The sequence below is a fragment of the Oncorhynchus mykiss genome, chromosome 25, assembly GCF_057628025.1.
Source record: "Oncorhynchus mykiss isolate SJ-2025 chromosome 25, ASM5762802v1, whole genome shotgun sequence".
NCBI lineage: Eukaryota > Metazoa > Chordata > Actinopteri > Salmoniformes > Salmonidae > Oncorhynchus > Oncorhynchus mykiss.
Window position 1 is genome coordinate 19,711,441 of NC_143046.1, and position 19,587 is coordinate 19,731,027.

Here is a 19,587-nt window from a genome sequence, read left to right on the forward strand (position 1 = left end):
TGCTTCAAACACAGGCTGGCACCCAGAGCACCCTGGCACAGGCAGGGGGAGGGGGAGCAGCTGCTGCTGAGGTCATCTGGGCAGCTGCCTCTTTCCACACCTCACAGGCCCAGCCAGCCAACACTGGGGCCCAGACAGCCATCATTGTAGCCCGGCCTCCACGCTTCAAATAACTACGGCAGACCTATTCTCCATTCAGACTCTCTCTCTCTCACTCTCCCCTCTTGTGTTACCATAAAAATGTTTTATCTGCATTGTTGGGAAGGGGTCGTAAGCAATCATTTCACGGTAAAGTCAACACCAGTTGTATTTGGCGCATGTGACAAATAGAAACTAATTTGATTTTCTCTTTCTCTCTCTCTCTCTCTCTCTCTTCAGTCGTGACATTTGTATTTGAGTGATCTGATTAGTCGTTTATTCAAGCACCACTACGCTCCCACAAGTCACAACTTCTCGACCAATCCAGAAGTTGACACGTTCACACAGCACTAGCAAGCTATCCTTAGCAAAAAGAAGCGTCCATCAATCTACTCACTGTGTTATTTATTTTAGGGAAAATGATTTACAAAAGTAAACTTTCAATAGTGAACATACTATCAATATACTGGCTACTGTTGATAGTTGACAAAAAAGCTACAAAAATACACTATAGCATCTGTCTTGGCTTGCCTACTGTAGCCAGCCTGATACTGCTTTTGGAATCACAGTTCTCTTAAAGGTGCAGCATCCTATTTTGAGATGACAAAAAATATTCTGAAAGTGACATACTTTAGAAACTATAATGAATGCAATTAATACAATGCAATTCTTAAGAATAGAGTAATGACTTGCATTGCTAAATTACATTAAACAGGTTTTTAATACATCATTCTAAACAAAAGAGGCTGCAGGTAGCCTAGCGGTTAGCGCATTGTGCCAGTAACCAAACGGTTACTTGTTCGAATCCACAATCCGACAAGGTGAAAAATCTCCAAGGCACTAATAATGGTAGACCCTGGCCGTGACCCCACTCTCCAAAGGTTGATTAAGGAGAGCTGGGATATGCAAAAAATATTGTATTTATTTATTATACATATAGCCTCATTAATAGCTGCATATAGAGAGAAAGCATGCCAACTTATAGGCCCTGCATGACCCCAATGCATTAAGAAACTATACCATGTCCGTGCCAGTAGAAATTCTGTTCGGGCCAGTAGATTTTTGGTACCATTCCACTGATTCCGCTCCAGTCATTACCACAAGCCTGTTCTCCCCAATTAAGGTGCCACCAGCCTCCTGTGGTTAGCACTGTGGTTGATTTATAGTGAACAGAGCCAATGTGAGGGTCCGTTAGTACTGAACAGACCCAGTGTGAGGGTCCGTTAGTACTGTGGTAGTAAACAGAGCCAATGTGAGGGTCCGTTAGTACTGTGGTAGTGAACAGAGCCAATGTGAGTGTCCGTTAGTACTGTGGTAGTGAACATAGCCCAAAAGGCACCCTAATTCCATATATAGTGCACTACTTTTGCACTATATAGGGAATAGGGTGCCATTTGGGATGTGGCCAATATGAGGCTGAGGGTGGGTCCGTGGTAATGGCTTCCCTCCTTTTTGAGTCTGATTTACCACCAGTGGAGTTAATTACCCTCCTTCCTTTGTCCCAATGGCAGCCATTCTGGCCACGCAGCCAGGGGCCACATACGCTGAAGCCCAGTTCCTGCTGTTTAAACACCGGCTCTGTTTAGACTGATGGAGAACTTGTTTGTGTTCCCAAAGACGGCAATAATTGTTGCCAGTTTGGCTTTTTTACAATATCAGTTAAGTGTCTACAGACATCTGTCTGAGCATGTTCATTCCAACATTTCCCTGAGTTGTTAGGACACTAGTCAGACTATGAATAATGACCAGCTAAAGAAAACAACCTCTCAAGATAAAACCCTGGCATTGGGAATGAGCACGCTCCACACTGGCCTCGAACACACAAAGTCACACACAGTCAAACTCACTCATATGCAAGCACACACGTTCAACCAAAACAATCTGAATAGGAAAAGCTCTCTCTCTCTCTCACTCACACAAACACACACACACACTCATCCGTGGCATGAGGGTTCAAGTCCTTAAATAGTTGGGGTTTGGAAGGAGGGAGGGCAATCACAAGACCAGCCCATGCATGGATGACCCCCCTCCATCCCAGCGTCCATCTCTCCCCAGGACACCCTGCCAAATTAGGCCCTGATTCATTAGGCAGACAGCCTCAGACATGACATGGCTTATAACCATCACACCTGAACACAGGCAGGCACCACTCATAGACAGGGCTGGGGGGTGGTTGGGGTCACAGAGAACCAAGGAGGAGGAGAGTAGTAGGATTATTATTTCTGTGTCTTATTGTCCAATTTCACTGGTTTTTGGCCTGGCGTCAGGGTGGTGGTGGTGATTCTCTAACAACATGAATGGAGCCATTCCACTGATAAGAATGATATGAGGAGAACCACTAACCAACCAACCAGTGGTAGAGCAGCCGTGTGAAATCATAAAACATATTAGATCCACTTGGCTCCCGTCGAGGTAGAGGAGGAGATACTGTACTGACTGTGTAGTAGTGTATAGCTTGGTTTCAGGTCTGTTCGTGCTGTCTTGGTCATTGTCACACCCCAAGACAATAAACAGATCTGGGACCCGGCAAATTGGATGGGAGGGGGGAGGAGACTCACCGACGACGATGAGGGTGTAGTTGATATTGACGCTGCCGAAGCCATTGGTGGCCTTGCAGATGAAGGTACCTGCGTCTTCGGCCTCCACCTCTTTGATGCGCAGTGCCTGCCGAAGCACCCGGAAGCGCATCCAGCCACTGTGGATGTTGCGGCCATCCTTTGCCCACATGATGAGTGGTGGAGGGTCGCCCTCCACGGGGCACTGCAGCTTCATGGTGCGCCCGATCCGCACCGTCTGCCTGTGGGCGATCTTCTCTGCCACGTGGGGAGGGCCTGGGATGAGAGGGAGACGTAACAGTGTTATAATGGGACCTACAGTAGATTACAGACAACTGAATCAATCAGTAATATGCAGCTACAATGTTTGCTACTTCAGGTAAATATGGGCTGCCATACAGAACAGAACAATGCTGAGCCTGGTACTGACTATAATTTGAACTGAGATCAACCTTCTGCCATACAGAACAGAACAATGCTGAGCCTGGTACTGACTATAATTTGAACTGAGATCAACCTTCTGCCATACAGAACAGAACAATGCTGAGCCTGGTACTGACTATAATTTGAACTGAGATCAACCTTCTGCCATACAGAACAGAACAATGCTGAGCCTGGTACTGACTATAATTTGAACTGAGATCAACCTTCTGCCATACAGAACAGAACAATGCTGAGCCTGGTACTGACTATAATTTGAACTGAGATCAACCTTCTGCCATACAGAACAGAACAATGCTGAGCCTGGTACTGACTATAATTTGAACTGAGATCAACCTTCTGCCATACAGAACAGAACAATGCTGAGCCTGGTACTGACTATAATTTGACCTGAGATCAACCTAACATTAACATTAAACAGAAGCTGGTGTGCTCTGATCTGAGGATTAGAAAAACAATGTCTGTGAGCAGATATTAAGATGAAATAAAAGGTAGAGTGGGCAGGGGGAATTTGAGGGGGTGATTTAACGAGGGAGGGAGAATAAAATGCGTAGGAGAGTGAGAGAAAGGCAGACAGAGAAATAAAACACAGAAAGGATCTGTGGTCTTCTGTTCCATCTCCATGCTCTCCTCTTAAATACATGTTGGATGTGGAGACCAGCAGTCTAGAATAGTCCCCTGTGAGCAGCACGTCTAGATCAGTCCCCTGTGAGCAGCACGTCTAGATCAGTCCCCTGTGAGGAGCACGTCTAGATCAGTCCCCTGTGAGCAGCACGTCTAGATCAGTCCCCTGTGAGGAGCACGTCTAGATCAGTCCCCTGTGAGCAGCACGTCTAGATCAGTCCCCTGTGAGGAGCACGTCTAGATCAGTCCCCTGTGAGCAGCACGTCTAGATCAGTCCCCTGTGAGGAGCACGTCTAGATCAGTCCCCTGTGAGCAGCACGTCTAGATCAGTCCCCTGTGGGCAGCACGTCTAGGATCAGTCCCCTGTGAGCAGCACGTCTAGAACAGTCTTTCTGAATAAATCACATCACATTTCCACCGGGTTCAGTCCCTGGGCACCAGAGGTCAACACGTCATTACTGCCTTGTAACGTGCACATCTTCAGCCCCTTGTACAAAGTCAGCCCTTCCAATTGCCAAAGTGACATGTGTGAGGAAAAATGCTAAAAATGCAACATTTCTGACTACAGTACAACTAGTGCTTCATGTGTTTAGTGTTAGCCATCCATAGTGGTGTGCAGTGATGTGTTGAGCGAGGCTTTAGTGCTAGCTTCTCCAGCCCACACACTACAGTACATGGCACACTCCCTGGAAGCAGTCTGGAGGCAGTCTAGTCTGCAGACAGTGTGATAGTTTCACTTTTTATGTCTGTGGGAAATGGTAACCACAGTCCCTTGTCAGCTGGCCACAGCTCCCTCCTTACTCTTCAGCTACCGGGCTGTGGCTGGACAGATTCACTGGGTTGTTTGTGTGCTGGTCTTACTACTGATTGTGTGTGTGTGTGTGTGTGTGTGTGTGTCAGTATCACTATAATGTGCTCCTTGGTTAGTAATTATTACAGGGTTAAAACTAAGGTGCCCACCTGAGTAACACCAGACAGAAATCCTTCCCTCCACCATGCTGTGAGCATGCTCATGCCCGTTAGCGTAAAGCTAATTCCAGATTTGATTAATATGACTTGCATGAAATGTAACTCGATGGAGCCTGCATAAATTTGATTTGGTGGGTCGTTAGAGAAGCATTTTTGGCTTAGTTGAAAAGTTTTGCCGTTCTCACTCAAACAATGGCTGTTCAGCTTTAACTGTCACTGTTATGTCCGTTGTTGGAATGAGACCAAGGTGCAGCGTGGTAAGCGTACATCTTTCTTTAATTTTTATGACTACCAAAAAAACTAAAAAAAGATAAACGAACGTAACGTTCTGTAGGCTACACAGTAACTGTACAAAAACAAGATCCCACAACTGAAGGTGGGAAAAAGGGCTGCCTAAGTGTGATCCCCAATCAGAGACAACGATAAACAGCTGCCTCTGATTGGGAACCATACTGGACCAACAAAGAAATAGAAACATAGATTTGCCCACCCAAGTCACACCCTGACCTAACCAAATAGAGAATAAAAAAGGCTCTCTAAGGTCAGGGCGTGACAGTCACATCTTTCTATCATGTCCATTCATCCTCTAATCAGTTTTAGCCAATCCTTTTACAGAGATGGGAATCATGGTGAATAATTCTAGAGAGCAGTATGGACCCACTGGGTGAATCAACGTTGTCTCCACATTTTAATGAAATTACATTAAACCAACGTGGAATAGACATCTGTACCCAATGGGGAAGATGTTTAGAGGGGCAGTCTTACCAAGATAGTGGCACATCACTGATTTCACAGGAGAACGCGAGAACCAACATTTAAACGGATGGCGGTTGAAAATGTGAAAAGAAATGAGTCACAGTGAGGAATTCACTGGACTCGTCTTTGTCCTCCCACTTCACTGTTACTGGTTGACTCATCAGGAGCAAAAACCTCTAGTAAATCCTTCCTGGTCAGACTTTCTCACAGATTGGAATCTCATTCTCTCTGGAAGCCTGTAGACCTAAAATCCTGCTCTCTCTCTCCGTGTTGACTTCCAGCTGTACTGCTCTGTGCCTTCTGTTTGAGAGAAAGCCCAGGATTCAGGGCCCATAACTGCTCCTCGGGGGTCCAACAGAACCGCACCACCTCCCAGAGATCACAGGAGCATGACACAAGACTGCACCCCCCACATACTTTCACCAGTTAACCTGCTTTTCACTCCTCTGCCCTTCTCTTTTGGCCAGAGTGATGAATTGAAAACTCCTCTCTGAGGAGCTTTCCTTGACGTTGGAGGGACGACTGGCCTGGAGTCTGTTTAACCTCTCTCTGGGGGAATTAAACAGAAACGACCAAAAAACATCTATTTTTCATGAGATTGTCTGTCAGTGTGAATGCAGGTCACTGCTGCTTTGTGTGTGTGTGTGTGTGTGTGTGTGTGTGTGTGTGTGTGTGTGTGTGTGTGTGTGCGTGCGTGCGTGCGTGCGTGTGCATCAGAGAGCGAGCGAGAGGGAAAGGGAGAGAGAGAGAGTTGTGTGAGGAGAGCAGAGGGAATTGTGGGGAGAGGAAATTGCAGGCTGGACCTTTTAAAACACAATCTGTTTTGTCCATTTAAACCTAAATGCCTTACCCTATGCTGCTGCTGCTGGCTCCACTTGGGGGATCTAAAGTACACTACATGGCCGGCTCGTCGAACATCTCATCCCAAAATCATGGGCATTAATATGGAGTTGGTCCCCCTTTTGCTGCTATAACAGCCTCCACTCTTCTGGGAAGGCTTTCCACTAGATGTTGGAACGATGCTATAGCGAGACCATTATTCCTCCTCCACCACTATGCATTGGGGCAGGTAGCGTTCCCCTGGCATCCGCCAAACCCAGATTAGTCCGTCAGACGGTGAAGCGTTATTCATCACTCCAAAGAACGCGTTTCCACTGCTCCAGAGTCCAATGGCGGTGAGCTTTACAAGACAACCAACGCTTGGCATTGCGCATGGCGATCTTAGGCTTGTGTGCCATGGAAACCCATTTCATGAAATTCTCAACGAACAGTTCTTGTGCGGACGTTGCTTCCAGAGCGCTTCAGCACTCGGCAGTCCCATTCTGTGAGCTTGTGTGGCCTACCACATCGTGGCTGAACCGATGCTGCTCCTAGACATTTCCACTTCATAATAACATCACTTACAGTTGTCCGGGGCAGCTCTAGCAGGGCAGAAATATGACAAACTGACTTGTTGGAAAGGTAGCATCTTATGACCGTGCCACGTTGAAAGTCACTGAGCTCTTCAGTAAGGCAATTCTAGTGCCAACATTTGTCTATGAAGATTGCATGGCTGTGTGCTCGATTTTATACACCTGTCAGCAACATGTGCGGTTGAAACAGCCAGATCCAGTAATTTGAAGGATTGTGCATAGTGATCTTTTTTTGTCATACTTTTTTTTGTTATATATAGTGCAGCTTAAAGAGGTAGCCTGATTCGATATCCCTCATCTCTATGGATCTCTCTTCCAGCCGCATAATCCCATTTCTCTTTATTCCCTTTTACAGCAAACTGGCTTAAGGTACAGAGGGAATCAACATACTGGCTTAAGTTAAAGAGGGAGTCAACATACTGGCTTAAAGTACGGAGGGAGTCAACATACTGGCTTAAGGTACAGAGGGAATCAACATACTGGCTTAAGTTAAAGAGGGAGTCAACATACTGGCTTAAGGTACAGAGGGAATCAACATACTGGCTTAAGTTAAAGAGGGAGTCAACATACTGGCTTAAAGTACGGAGGGAGTCAACATACTGGCTTAACCCTTGTGTAGTCTCAACATTCTATATACTTCCCTTGTCCTACAGGTAAAACATTACTCGCCTTCAATAAACCCCTAAAATAAAGTAGCTTAACAGTAGATGCCATTTAGCAGACTCTTTTATCCAAAGCAACTTCCAGTCGTACGTTTAACATATGGATGGTCCCCGGAATCAAAGCCACTACCCTGGCATTACAAACACCATACTCTACCAACTGAGCTACAAAGGACCAACTAATAACATAAGTAATAGAAGATATACTGTACAATCTACACACCCCATCTTGGGAGTAGGCGTCGTGTGGTAGCAATGATAGCAACTGGCAGCGTGATTATGTGGCTATTGACTGTTCAGGCTTAAAGATAGTATTTATGACTTTCCAGTACTCACACAGTCACATAGGACTGATGTATAGCTAACACGTTAGAGGCCGACTAGGGGATCTAGTGAAACCTCTAGTTGGTCCTCACACCGAAGGGTTAGGTGTTCTTTCCCTGTGTTAGAAACTATGGCTCGTTCTACCATCGTGTTTAATTAAATAGCTCCTGATGATCCCAACAACACCTTGTGTGTGTTTATGTGTGGGAGGCTCTACAAACTCAGACAGTGAGTCACCTCCTTAAACCAGTTAAATCGAACTAAGTGTAATTCGAAAATGTAATCTACGTAATCCCCAAAAGTAATTATTTATCGTGAGAGGGCCATAAACAATAACTAGTAATGCTGCGTACTCCAAGAAAAGGCCATAATCTCACCTTTCTAGTCCTTTTTTTTTTATACATTTCTGAGGTGTAGGCACTTTTGAGGACACAAGCTCAAGTGCACAGTACAAATATGTAAAAAACTATTAAATATTAAATATTTCATATGATGTGTTTCCTATTCAACAAAACAGTGTGAATATGGCTTGAAATAACTTACATACCTTCTAAATATAGTATAATCAAATGACAAAATGACTGACTATAACATTTCACCTTCCTTAACTGTCAAATACATATTTGTATGTTTATTTGTGCCTATATTCCAAAGGTCTCTCTTGATCAAAATGTCTGCCCTCCATTGGCTTCCTGAACTCATTAGGAATTCACCTTTTATCGCATATTAATCTTGTCCATGACAAACAGAAAGTGTTTTTTTATTTAAAATCTATTAATTATTTTAGATTAATCTACAAAAATATACCTCTGAATGTGGTACCGTGATGCGCTACGATGTAAGAATTGCAGGCATGTGCTTTATCCGAGGCTGTGACCTTCTGCATGGTTCAGCCAGGAGTTGATGGACAGTCTGAAGAGCGAATTAAATGGTAGGAGGGACATCCCAGTTTCAAGTGGTTTCAGATTTCACGTCCTGCATCAGACAGGCTCAGAAAATATACCGTCTCCGTGGGAACCAGGGCTATCGCTCAATGCAATACATTTTGATCTACGGTGTCCACAGAACAATTTGTAAGGGAAAAATTGGTCGGAACCGGTACCAGAACCACGCAGGTCCCCTAAACAGGGGACTTTATATCTAAGATGTTTTAATGTCCAGTAGCACTAGGAGATCTGAATACAGTACCTAAACTGACCTTGTAGTCCCTGTGTGGGGCCAGAGGGGTTAGGCTACGAGACCCATTAAGTCCTTAAATATGACCCTTCAATCACCCTTACAGTGTATTCGGGAAAGTATTCAGACCCCTTGCCTTTTTCAACGTTTTGTTTTACGTTGCAGCCTTATTTTGAAATTCATTCAATTGTTATTTTTCTTCACCAATCTACACACAATACCCCACAATGACAATGCAAAAGCAGGTTTTTTGACATTTTTGCATAGGTAAAAAAAATTAAAATAAACTGAAATATACCATTTACATAAGTATTCAAATCAAAATCAAATCAAAATTGTATTTGTCACATTCGCTGAATACAACATTTCACCTTACAGTGAAATGCTTACTTTCAAGCCCTTAACCAACAATGCAGTTTTAAGAAAAGTAAGAGATAAGAATAACAAATAATTAAAGAGCGGCAGTAAATAACAATAGCGGGGCTAAATACAGGGGGTAGCAGTACAGAGTCAATGTGGGAACCGGTGTCGAGGTAGTATGTACAGTGCCTTGCGAAAGTATTCGGCCCCCTTGAACTTTGCGACCTTTTGCCACATTTCAGGCTTCAAACATAAAGATATAAAACTGTATTTTTTTGTGAAGAATCAACAACAAGTGGGACACAATCATGAAGTGGAACGACATTTATTGGATATTTCAAACTTTTTTAACAAATCAAAAACTGAAAAATTGGGCGTGCAAAATTATTCAGCCCCTTTACTTTCAGTGCAGCAAACTCTCTCCAGAAGTTCAGTGAGGATCTCTGAATGATCCAATGTTGACCTAAATGACTAATGATGATAAATACAATCCACTTTAATTTGAAACCCCAAATATATTTTGCATGAAGAAACAACCTGTCATTCATCATAAACGTTGTGAATATCTGGTGTTTCCCTCTTCACAATGCAGAAAGACTGCATTTAATCAGTGGACACCAGTCGTTTTTATTACAACACGTCCTAATTGTTTTCTTTACTAAAGTAGAGGTCTATTACTAGTATTACTATTGCTAAAGGTACTGCAAACAGTCGTGGCCAAAAGTTTTGAGAATGACACAAATATTAATTTCCACAAAGCTTGCTGCTTCAGTGTCTTTAGATATTTTTGTCAGATGTTACTATGGAATACTGAAGTATAATTACAAGCATTTCATAATTGTCAAAGGATTTTATTGACAATTACATGAAGTTGATGCAAATAGTCAACATTTGCAGTGTTGACCATTCTTTTTCAAGACCTCTGCAATCCGCCCTGTCATGCTGTCAATTAACTTCTGACTGATGGCAGCCCATTCTTGCATAATCAATGCTTGGAGTTTGTCAGAATTTGTGGATTTTTGTTTGTCCACCTGCCTCTTAAGGATTGATCACAAGTTCTCAATGGGATTAAGGTCTGGGGAGTTTCCTGGCCATGGACCCAAAATATTGATGTTTTGTTCCCCGAGCCACTTAGTTATCCCTTTTGCCTTATGGCAAGGTGCTCCATCATGCTGGAAAAGGCATTGTTCGTCACCAAACTGTTCCTGGATGGTTGGGAGAAGTTGCTCTCGGAGGATGTGTTGGTACCATTCTTTATTCATGGCTGTGCTCTTAGGCAAAATTGTGAGTGAGCCCTCTCCCTTGGCTGGGAAAGCAACCCCACACATGAATGCTCTCAGGATGCTTTACTGTTGGCATGACACAGGACTGATGGTAGTGCTCAACTTGTCTTCTTCGGCCAAGCTTTTTTCCGGATGCCCTAAACAATCGGAAAGGGGATTCATCAGAGAAAATGACTTTACCCCAGTTCTCAGCAGTCCAATCCCTGTACCTTTTGCAGAATATCAGTCTGTCCCTGATGTTTTTCCTGGAGAGAAGTGGCTTCTTTGTTGCCCTTCTTGACACCAGGCCATCCTCCAAAAGTCTTCGCCTCACTGTGCGTGCAGATGCACTCACACCTGCCTGCTGCCATTCCTGAGCAAGCTCTGTACTGGTGGTGCCCTGATCCCGTAGCTGAATCAACTTTAGGAGACGGTCCTGGCGCTTGCTGGACTTTCTTGGGCTCCCTGAAGCCTTCTTCACAACAATTGAACCGCTCTCCTTGAAGTTCTTGATGATCCGATAAATGGTTGATTTAGGTGCAATCTTACTGGCAGCAATATGTGTGTGTGAAGCCCTTTTTGTGCAAAGCAATGATGACAGCACGTGTTTCCTTGCAGGTAACCATGGTTGACAGAGGAAGAACAATGATTCCAAGCACCACCCTCCTTTTGAAGCTTCCAGTCTGTTATTCGAACTCGAAATCAGCATGACAGAGTGATCGCCAGCCTTGTCCTTGTCAACACTCACACCTGTGTTAACGAGAGAATCACTGACATGATGTCAGCTGGTTCTTTTGTGATAGGGCTGAAATGCAGTGGAAATGTTATTTTGGGATTCAATTCATTTGCATGGCAAATAGGGACTTTGCAATTAATTGCAATTCATCTGATCACTCTTCATAACATTCTGGAGTATATGCAAATTGCCATCATACAAACAGAGGCAGCAGACTTTGTGAAAATGTATGTTTGTGGCTACAACTATAGGCGTAAACATAATTCATTTTTAGAAAGAGATAGCACTTATATAGCCTAAGAAAGTAGCAGAAATGTGCAGAAAGTAGTTTTGAATGTATTTTATTGAAGGGAAACAATAACAGTCTTCAACATTTTTGACAACATAGTGATATATTCTCATATATTGTAAAATGAGGAATTCAACTACAAAATACTAGTCTTCTCCCATTTTTTAAACCATTGCCTCCACTAGGGTTGCACATTTTGGGAAATATTCAGGAAGTGCAAACTTTCCATGGGATTTAACAGGAATATATGGGAATTAACGAGAATATATGGGAATTAATAGAAATATGTGTAAATTAATATTAATACCATTTAAATGTAGATGTTTTTTGCATTGGATATATTTCCCATATCATATGGAGACAGAAACATAAACCTTTTACCTTGTCTGTCACGCCCTGACCTTAGAGATCCTTATTATTCTCTATGTTTGGTTAGGTCAGGGTGTGACTAGGGTGGGAAAGTCTATGTTTTCTATTTCTTTGTTATTTGCCAAGTGTGGTTCCCAATCAGAGGCAGCTGTTTATCGTTGTCTCTGATTGGGGATCATATATAAGTTGTCATTTTCCTTTTGGGTTTTGTGGGGTGTTGTTTTCTGTTTAGTATCTGTACCAGACAGAACTGTTCGCTTCGTTTTCACTTTGTTATTTTGTTTGAGTGGTTTTTGATAATAAAAATCATGAACACTTTCCACGCTGCGCTTTGGTCCACTCCTTTCGACAAGATCCGTTACATTATCATTCGTTGACATAATGGCAAATGATTAAATCCTTACAATAGAAATAAAAATGTAAAAAACTGTTACGAATTGAACTTTAATTAAATGAGTTGACTCTTCACATGTGATGATTTTACTGAACAACAAAAGAAAGGGAACACTGAATGATCCCCAATGATCCATCGCATCTCCCAAAAAGGTTTCAACATTCAACATCTGTAAAACAATAGTCTAGAAACAAAAGCTTTGGTTGTCTTCCTCTCAGGCTTCCATGTCTTCTCCCTGGACCTCCTCAATATCCACCTCTTGAACATCTGAGGCCTCATCTTCACTGTCACTTTCCAACCTTGTTGAGGATGGCTCGTGGTCAGGCTCACAAAGCCTCAAATTTGCCTGGATGTACATCAATTTTTCAATCCTTGTATTGGTCAGCCTTTTGCGTGCTTTGGTGTGTGTGTTCCCCCTCATGGACCAGTTGTGCTCCGAGGATGGCTGATGTTGTTGGGATTTGGAGGATGATGGAGGCAACAGGGGAAAGAGTCTGATTCACAAAGTCCCTTCCACCAGGTGGCTGATGAGATATGTTGGCACGACTGCCATATTGCATCTCCATCCCAAAGCCCTTGCTTGGAAGTGTACTTCGCCAGACTGTCAAGAACCTTGCCCTCATCCAGGCCAAGGTGGCGAGACACGGTAGTGATAACACCATAGGCCTTGTTGATCTCTGCACCAGACAGGATACTCTTGCCAGCATACTTGGGGTCCAACATGTACGCTGCGACCTGTATGGGCATCAGGCAGAAGTCTTCACACTTTTTAATGTATTTCAGAACTGCAATTTCCTCTGCTTGGAGCAACAGTGAAGTGGGCAGGGCAGTATGGATTTCTTCTCTTAATCTGCAAGCAGAGTCTTAACATCAGACAGGATGGCATTGTCTCCATCAATCCGTGCAATGGCTACTGCTATAGGTTTCAGGAGTTTCAGGCTGCTTACCACTCTCTCCAGGAGGATTCTCTTGATGGGGCTTTCCATATCGGGCAGACTGTGATATGGCCACTTCTTGGAGAGACTCCTTCCCCTCCAGGAGACTGTCAAACATGATGACAACACCACCCCCAACGGGTGTAGCTGGGCAGCTTCAGTATGGTGCTCTTATTCTTCTCACTTTGTTTGGTGAGGTAGATTGCTGCTATAACTTGATGACCCTTCACATACCTAACCATTTCCATGGCTCTCTTGTAGAGTGTATCCATTGTTTTCAGTGCCATAATGTCCTTGAGGAGCAGATTCAATGCATGAGTAGCACAGCCAATGGGTGTGATATGAGGGTAGGACTCCTCCACTTTAGACCAAGCAGCCTTCTGTTCGCAGCACTGTCTGTCACCAGTGCAAATACCTTCTGTGGTCCAAGGTCATTGATGACTGCCTTTAGCTCATCTCGATGTAGAGACCGGTGTGTCTGTTGTCCCTTGTGTCTGTGCTCTTGTAGAATACTGGTTGAGGGGTGGAGATGATGTAGTTAATTACTCCTTGCCCACGAACATTCAACCATTCGAGATGATTGCAATACAGTCTACTTTCTCTATGATTTTCTTGACCTTCACTTGACCTCTGTTGTACTCTGCATCCAGCAAATGAGTAGATAAAGCATGTCTGGTTGGAGGGGTATATGCTGGGCGAAGAACATTCAGAAATCTCTTCCAATACCCATTGCCTGTGAGCATCAGAGGTGAACCAGTTGCATACACAGCTCGAGCAAGACATTCATCAGCATTTTTCTGACTACGCTCCTCCATTGAATAAAAAAGGATGACCATGAGCTGTTGCTATCGATAAGGTGTCTGATTCATGATTTTCCCCTCGGATAGAAGTAGAGGGACTTTTGTCAGAGGTTTCTTGTTGTGAGCGCTGAGGGAACTTTATGCACTTGGCCAGATGATTCTGCATCTTTGTTGCATTCTTCACCTATGATTTGGGACAGTATTTGCAAATGTACACAGCTTTTCCTTCTACATTAGCTGCAGTGAAATGTCTCCACACATTAGATAGTGCCCATGGCATTTTCCTGTAAAGATTAGAAACAAATTAGAAAAAAAAAGAAATACAAATTAATTTACAAATAAATAGTTAAGCAGTTAGATTAAACAACATATTTGTTGAAATGTTTTAAAATGAAACATCTATCTATGGAAACAGGTGAATTAACACTCCTCAGTTAGCAGGCTCAAGCACGCTAAAACCCACATGGTAGCAAAAATTAACTAGCAGAAATTGTTAAGTTAGAAATGATTTAAACACACTTTGCTGTAGTCTACTATTTACTAGTTAACAAAAAATTATGTATGTCATATAAAATATATTCACCCCACCCAGTATTGTAATCAAAACTTACCAGAAAGCATGTAGTGCTTGGCTTAGATAGTGAAGTAGTGTGGGCTCAATAGCATCTCATGAGTGTACAAGATCTTGATCATCAGTTGCACTGTGCATGGAGAGGGTTGCAATTCGATTGAATTGGGGATAGTTTAACCATAATATGCCACAAGACCTAGAATTGCCTTATGTGTATCCCACAAAAAAGGTTCACTGTTATAAGACAACTTTTTTGAAAATTCCGGACATTTACCAAAAGGTTTCCGACCCTTTGCAACCCTAGCCCCCACCCACAAGGTGTATAAACAACAACAATAAATAATAATAAAATAGATACAAAACAAAAACGTGAAGAACATAAATCAACCAACTCTAATTAGCACATGTAGAACAGTATGCAAGTGTGTGTGCCTGGACTTTGCAGATGTATTTATCACATGGGCAGCACATAGTATTTGTTTTACAGTCCTTCTTTGGGGGGCATAACTGGCATCTCCTCCTCTTGTCTGCTCCAGCTGCAGCCTCAGGTGGATCAGGACAAGATTCAGCCCCCTGAACAGCTTTCACAAGCGTTTAAGAGGCTGCTGTGCTGGCGAGGGGCTCCCTTCTTTGAATGTATGTGGTTACAAGTCCCTTTCCTAGCTGCTCCAGGAACACCCTCCTCTTGTTCTGCTGATCGGGCATCCAGGTAGGGAGGATCTTGTTCCATATCACAAAGGCATTGTATGAGGACACATCAACGATATTATGGAAGATGACTAGGGGCCAGCGGGCAGTCATCCTCCTGCAGCTGTAAGTTCCAATCACCTTGTCCAGATTGTCCACGCCTCCTTTGTTGTGGTTGTAGTCCAGGATGATGGCTTGCTTCCTGTCCTCACGATCACTGATCTCAGACGTTTTGTGCAGTGTGCTCAGGAGGACCACATTCTTGTTCTTCTTTGGGACGTAAGACGTAAGAAACTAGAGTGGGGGTGGGCTTGTTCTTTCTAACTGTGCCAACCATGGTGATGTTTCTCTTCAGGAGCTGCTGGCTGAGTTCATAAGAGGTGAAGAAATTGTCACATGTGGGCCCTGGGGTCATCCTTATGACATTTTGTGCTGCCATCCTGCCCTGGTTGTCATATGGTGACAAGGACAATGTTATTTTGCTGTTCTTCGACAAAAATGTCTCTCTTTCAGCTTGGGGGATTTATTTTTCATCTGAAGATGATGCATCGTGCTCTGGGTTATATTCTTCCCCATCTTCTTCTTCAGACACCTCCTCTTTTAAATCACTGTTCTCTTGTTCCTCCTGGACCTGCTGGGCACTGAAACGTGCATTCATGGCTTCAGCAAAGAGAGAACTGGGGGGACTACAATCTGCAGCACCTTTATAGCCTCTGACTGCATTCCCCATTAGTAAACAATGCTTTCAAGAAACTTTTATTTTGTCTGAAATGTTGTTTATTTTGTCAGAATTTTAAAAAAAAATTTGTCTGTGAACTTGAGTCATGTGTGGGGTCGTGGAGGGGAGATGCTGCACATGCGCAAGAAAGTTTTAGTTTTGTCTGAGTTCAATCAGTAGCACACATAGTCTCCATTTCTCATTGTGTGCATGTGTGTGTGTGTGTGTGTCTTTGTGGTGTGTAAATTATTTTATAACTGCCGGGTCAAAAATGACCCTAAGACAATCTTTGTACCCTGGTGGTGTACAGCTTTCATGGAAATATGAACAAAGGTGATGTTTCACTTTTTCTAATGTTGGGGTCACTCTAGGAAAAATCATCAAATTTCTCTGCTGTTAAACATAGTGGCGGGTCATTTTTGACTCTTAAGACAACACAAGGCTTAAGGTAAGGAGGGAGTCAACATACTGGCTTAAGTTAAAGAGGGAGTCAACATACTGGCTTAAGGTATAGAGGGAGTCAACATACTGGCTTAAAGTATAGAGGGAGTCAACACACTTGCTTAAGGTAAGGAGGGAGTCAACATACTGGCTTAAAGTATAGAGGGAGTCAACATACTGGCTTAAAGTACGGAGGGAGTCAACATACTGGCTTAAAGTACGGAGGGAGTCAACATACTGGCTTAAAGTACAGAGGGAGTCAACATACTGGCTTAAAGTATAGAGGGAGTCAACATACTGGCTTAAGTTATAGAGGGAGTCAACATACTGGCTTAAATTATAGAGGGAGTCAACATACTGGCTTAAGTTACAGAGGGAGTCAACATACTGGCTTAAAGTATAGAGGGAGTCAACATACTGGCTTAAGGTATAGAGGGAGTCAACATACTGGCTTAAGGTATGGAGGGAGTTGAGTCCACATACCGTTTAACCTCTCTCTAGGGGAATTAAACAGAAACTACCAAAAAACATGTTTTTCATGAGATTGTCTGTCAGTGTGATTGCAGGTCACGTTTGCTTTGTGTGTGTGTGTATACATCAGAGAGAGAGAGAGAGCACAAGGGTGAGAGAGCGAGAGAGCGAGAGAGAGCGAGAAAAGGAAAGAGAGAAAGAGTTGTGTGAGGGGATGATAGGGAATTGTGGGGAGAGGAAATTGCAGGCTGGACCTTTTAAAACACAATCTGTTTTGTCCATTTAAACCTAAATGCCTTACCCTATGCTGCTGCTGCTGGCTCCACTTGGGGGATCTAAAGTACACTACATGGCCAAAAGTATGTGGACACCGGCTCGTCAAACATCTAATTTCAAAATCATGGGCATTAATATGGAGTTGGTCCCCCTTTTGCTGCTATAACAACCTCCACTCTTCTGGGAAGGCTTTCCACTAGATGTTGGAACGATGCTGCGGGCACTTGCTTCCACACAGCCACAAGAGCATTAGTGAGGTCAAGCACTGATGTTGGGTGATTAGGCCTGGCTCGCAGTCTGCATTCCAATTCATCCCAAAGCAGTTCGATGGGGTTGAGTTCAGGACTCCTTCCAGGCCAGTCAAGTTATTCCATACTGATCTTGACAAACCATTTCTTTATGGACCTCGCTTTGTGCACAGGGGCATTGTCATGCTGAAACAGGAAAGGGCCTTCCCCAAACTGTTGCACAGAATCGTCTAGAATGTCATTGTATGCTGTAGCGTTAAGGTTTCCCTTCACTGGAACTAAGGGGCCTAGCCCGAACCATGAAAAACAGCCCTAGGCCACTATTCCTCCTCCACCAAACTTTATAGTTGGCACTATGCATTCGGGCAGGTAGAGTTCTCCTGGCATCCGCCAAACCCAGATTAGTCAGTCAGACTGTCAGATGGTGAAGCGTGATTCATCACTCCAGAGAACCGGTTTTCACTGCTCCAGAGTCCGATGGCAGCTTACTCTACACTAATCCAGCCGATGCTTGGCATTGCGCATGGTGATCTTAGGCTTGTGTGCGGCTGCTCGGCTATGGAAACCCATTTCATGAAGTACCCGACGAACAGTTCTTGTGCTGACGTTGATTCCAGAGGGAGTTTGAACTCGGTAGTGAGTTTTGCAACTGAGGACAGCACTCGGCAGTCCCATTCTGTGAGCTTGTGTGGCCTACCACTTCGTGGCTGAGCCTTTTTTTCTCCTAGACATTTCTACTTCATAATAACAGCACTTACAGTTGACCGGGGCAGCTCTAGCAGGGCAGAAATTTGACAAACGGACTTGTTGGAAAGGTAGCATCCTATGACCGTGCCACGTTGAAAGTCTACTGTCAACGTTTGTCTATGGAGATTGCATGGCAGTGTGCTCAATTTTATACACATGTCAGCAACACGTGTGGTTGAAACAGCCAAATCCACCAATTTGAAGGATTGTCCACATACTTGTTTTGTTATATATATACTGTATATAGTGTAGCTTAAAGAGGTAGCCTGTTTCTATATCCCTCATCTCTATGGATCTCTCTTCCAGCCGCATAATCCATTTATCTTTATTTCCTTTAACTGCATACTGGCTTAAGGTATAGAGGGAGTCAACATACTGGCTTAAGGTATAGAGGGAGTCAACATACTGGCTTAAGGTATAGAGGGAGCCAACATACTGGCTTAAGGTATAGAGGGAGTCAACATACTGGCTTAAGGTATAGAGGGAGTCAACATACTGGCTTAAGGTATAGAGGGAGCCAACATACTGGCTTAAGGTATAGAGGGAGTCAACATACTGGCTTAAGGTATAGAGGGAGTCAACATACTGGCTTAAGGTATAGAGGGAGCCAACATACTGGCTTAAGGTATAGAGGGAGCCAACATACTGGCTAAGGTACAGAGGTAGTTAACATGCTGGCTAAGGTATAGAGGGAGTCAACATACTGGCTTAAGGTATAGAGGGAGCCAACATACTGGCTTAAGGTATAGAGGGAGTCAACATACTGGCTAAGGTATAGAGGGAGCCAACATACTGGCTTAATGTATAGAGGGAGCCAACATACTGGCTTAAGGTATAGAGGGAGCCAACATACTGGCTAAGGTATAGAGGGAGCCAACATACTGGCTTAAGGTATAGAGGGAGCAAACATACTGGCTAAGGTATAAAGGGAGCCAACATACTGGCTAAGGTATAGAGGGAGCCAACATACTGGCTTAAGGTATAGAGGGAGCCAACATACTGGCTAAGGTATAAAGGGAGCCAACATACTGGCTAAAGTATAGAGGGAGCCAACATACTGGCTAAGGTATAGAGGGAGCCAACATACTGGCTAAGGTACAGAGGTAGTTAACATGCTGGCTAAGGTATAGAGGGAGCCAACATACTGGCTAAGGTATAGAGGGAGACAACATACTGGCTAAGGTATAGAGGGAGACAACATACTGGCTAAGGTATAGAGGGAGCAA

The 19,587-nt window shown here is 43.7% G+C and overlaps 1 protein-coding gene across 4 annotated transcripts in view; it reads right to left on the reverse strand.

Annotated features, from left to right (window-relative positions):
• fgfrl1a (fibroblast growth factor receptor like 1a) overlaps positions 1-19,587 on the reverse strand; it is a 99,384-nt gene that overhangs the window by 50,130 nt on the left and 29,667 nt on the right. For all 4 annotated transcript variants that reach the window (XM_021583558.3, XM_036970032.2, XM_090220382.1 and 1 more), the window contains one exon: positions 2,697-2,969. In XM_021583558.3, coding sequence (XP_021439233.1) covers positions 2,697-2,969 — 273 coding nt within the window. The remainder of the gene's footprint in view (positions 1-2,696; positions 2,970-19,587) is intronic.